The 2,298-nt window shown below is 33.0% G+C and overlaps 1 protein-coding gene across 1 annotated transcript; it reads right to left on the bottom strand.

Annotated features, from left to right (window-relative positions):
- Window positions 9-1,616, bottom strand: LOC104786828. Its single transcript, XM_010512288.2, has 2 exons — window positions 1,477-1,616; window positions 9-747 (listed from the first exon to the last, which is right to left on the bottom strand). Exons 1-2 carry the CDS (start codon window positions 1,510-1,512, stop codon window positions 55-57), a joined length of 729 nt encoding a protein of 242 aa, XP_010510590.1. The 5' UTR covers window positions 1,513-1,616; the 3' UTR covers window positions 9-54.

Below are 2,298 nucleotides of genomic sequence, written 5' to 3'. Positions count from 1 at the left end.
AAAAAAAAAAAAAAGCAGAACAATAAAAGAAAAATAATTGTAACAACAAAAACACTAATGAAATCTTTGTCGTTTGTTGGCAACTTCAATACCGGTAGCGATTCCAGGAACAGAGCAGCCTCTAAAATTCAGCATTGATGTCGTCGTCGTCGTCGTCATCGGCAAACAACCGTAAGAGTTCGAGATCGGAGGGACTCTAAAGCTCTGTTGAAGCGGCGGAGGATTACGCCACCGTGGAAGTGGACCAGCGACAAGAAGTGTTTGAAGCAACGGTCCAGACTCCATCACTGTTTGAAGAAGCTTCCCTTTCTCCGGTAAAGATTTTCCTTTAACAATCTCATCCATTAGAGCTTCCACTGGATCAACCTTCTTCAAGATCCGGTTCACGGTTTGTTGTTGTTGTTGATGTTGATGTTGTTGTCGGTTCTTGAATTTGATTTGGTTAACCGGTTCCGGTACCACCATGTTGAAATTGGAGAATTCAGGGGACGAGACCGGTTCGAAGAATGAGTCTACCGGTGAAGAACCGTGTGAGTTTGACTCGGTGATACTCGAGTTTGTTTTGATTACGAGAAGTTTTTGTAACTGATCTTTAGCTTCGTCTCTTTCTTGACGAGTACGTTTGAGTAGATGAAGAAGGTTCTTCACTTCTTCTTGGTGAAGTTTTGTTTCTTCATTAGCTTTTGCTTTGACAGCTTCAAGTTCAAAGGAACTATATTGAAGCTTTTGTCTTAATTCATCCATACTCTGTAATAATAATATCAAGAAAAGTTAAAGATTTCGTTAGTAAAAAAAGTCAGAAAATAATTGATATTAAATGAACAAAAAAGATTGGCCGAATCATTGAAGAAATCAACATCTAGAAGAAAAAAGAATTGTGAAAACTGAAAAGATAACATAACATAATAATAAATAAGACATTGGTTTTACTAATGATGTGTGATAACAACCTTGCGTTCATGGGGTCAAGAATACACTCGAAAACGTTACTAAATGTAAACCAAACATATTAATAATTTAATATTAATAGATTATATAAACGTCAGGGCTAGAAAATAATTAGATAAAAAGACAAGAAAAGAAAATAGTCTTTTTTGGTGTTAAAAGGTGCAGAAAAGTACAAGAAGTCGCATTTTATGTAGGTGAAATGGTTTGTTCTGATAGATTTTCATAGATCTTGGAGGTTTTATAATGTCGGAGATAACTAAAAAGTAAAAGGTTTAGGGAGAAAACAAAAAGAGAGATTAATACTCAGAAATTAATCTAAACCAAAATAAATTGAAATTTCAATATCACACAATTGAACAATGATTCTTAATTAAGGGACCTAAATTCCAAAATATAATGGACTTCTAGAATTGGTAATCGCGTACATAAAAATGCAAAGAATTGAACAAAACACTCATGCAAAATGTTGGATCATTTGGTAGAACAATTACACACAAATGACTTTTGAGATTGTTAAGAAAAACTAACCTCTTGGTAAAACCAAATAGAACCCAACTCTTCCATTTTGTTTTGTCTTTTATTTTCTTCTTAGAGATATGAAGAAGTAGAGAGAGAATGAGAGATTTTGTCTTGTTCTTCTCTGATTTCTGAGAGAAAGAGAGAGGGAGTTGCAGGGGAAATGTGGTGGGTGTTCTTATAGTGTTAGAAGAAGGAAGGCAGAGCAAGAGAGGACAAGAAGGAGAGAGATGTCGTTCATGTCATGTCATACGAATAAAATTAAAATAACAAAAATATTTATTGAAAAGAAATGAGTATAGAAAATGATTAATTTTGTTTGACTCGAAAACTTGGTAAGATTCCATATATGTCCTCTCTCTCTCATTGCAGCACTGAGCTATCTTTCCTAAAACCTCTCCCACTTTAGCTGGGGACTTTGTCTCTTCCTTAAAATAATTCGTTATTTCCTTTTTTTTTACCATTTTCTTTACTTATCAATTATCATGAATGACATTTATGTATATATCATGCTGCATGCTATGCCAATTATTATTTCTATTAATACTTTTTTTTATATAGAAGTTACTTAATGTAAATAAACTTTCTAAAAAAAAATATTGAAAATTTATGAAGGTTTTTCTATAAAATTGTATTATAAAAAGTCTTTTAAAAAAACTCTTCACGTTTCCAATAAGATATGAGATGTTTTAAAAATTATTTTTGGATATTTCAGAGCCTAATGAACCAATCCGAATACTTTGTAACGATAATGAAAGGGTAACTTGCTGAAGTCCGTAATTGTGAGTCAGCACATCGTCGTTATTTATGGTATAATTAGACTGTTACCTTTTC

Source organism: Camelina sativa, chromosome 5 (genome assembly GCF_000633955.1).
Source record: "Camelina sativa cultivar DH55 chromosome 5, Cs, whole genome shotgun sequence".
Classification (NCBI taxonomy): domain Eukaryota; kingdom Viridiplantae; phylum Streptophyta; class Magnoliopsida; order Brassicales; family Brassicaceae; genus Camelina; species Camelina sativa.
Note: the sequence above shows the minus strand (reverse complement) of the source record. Positions and strands in the feature narration are given on the sequence as shown.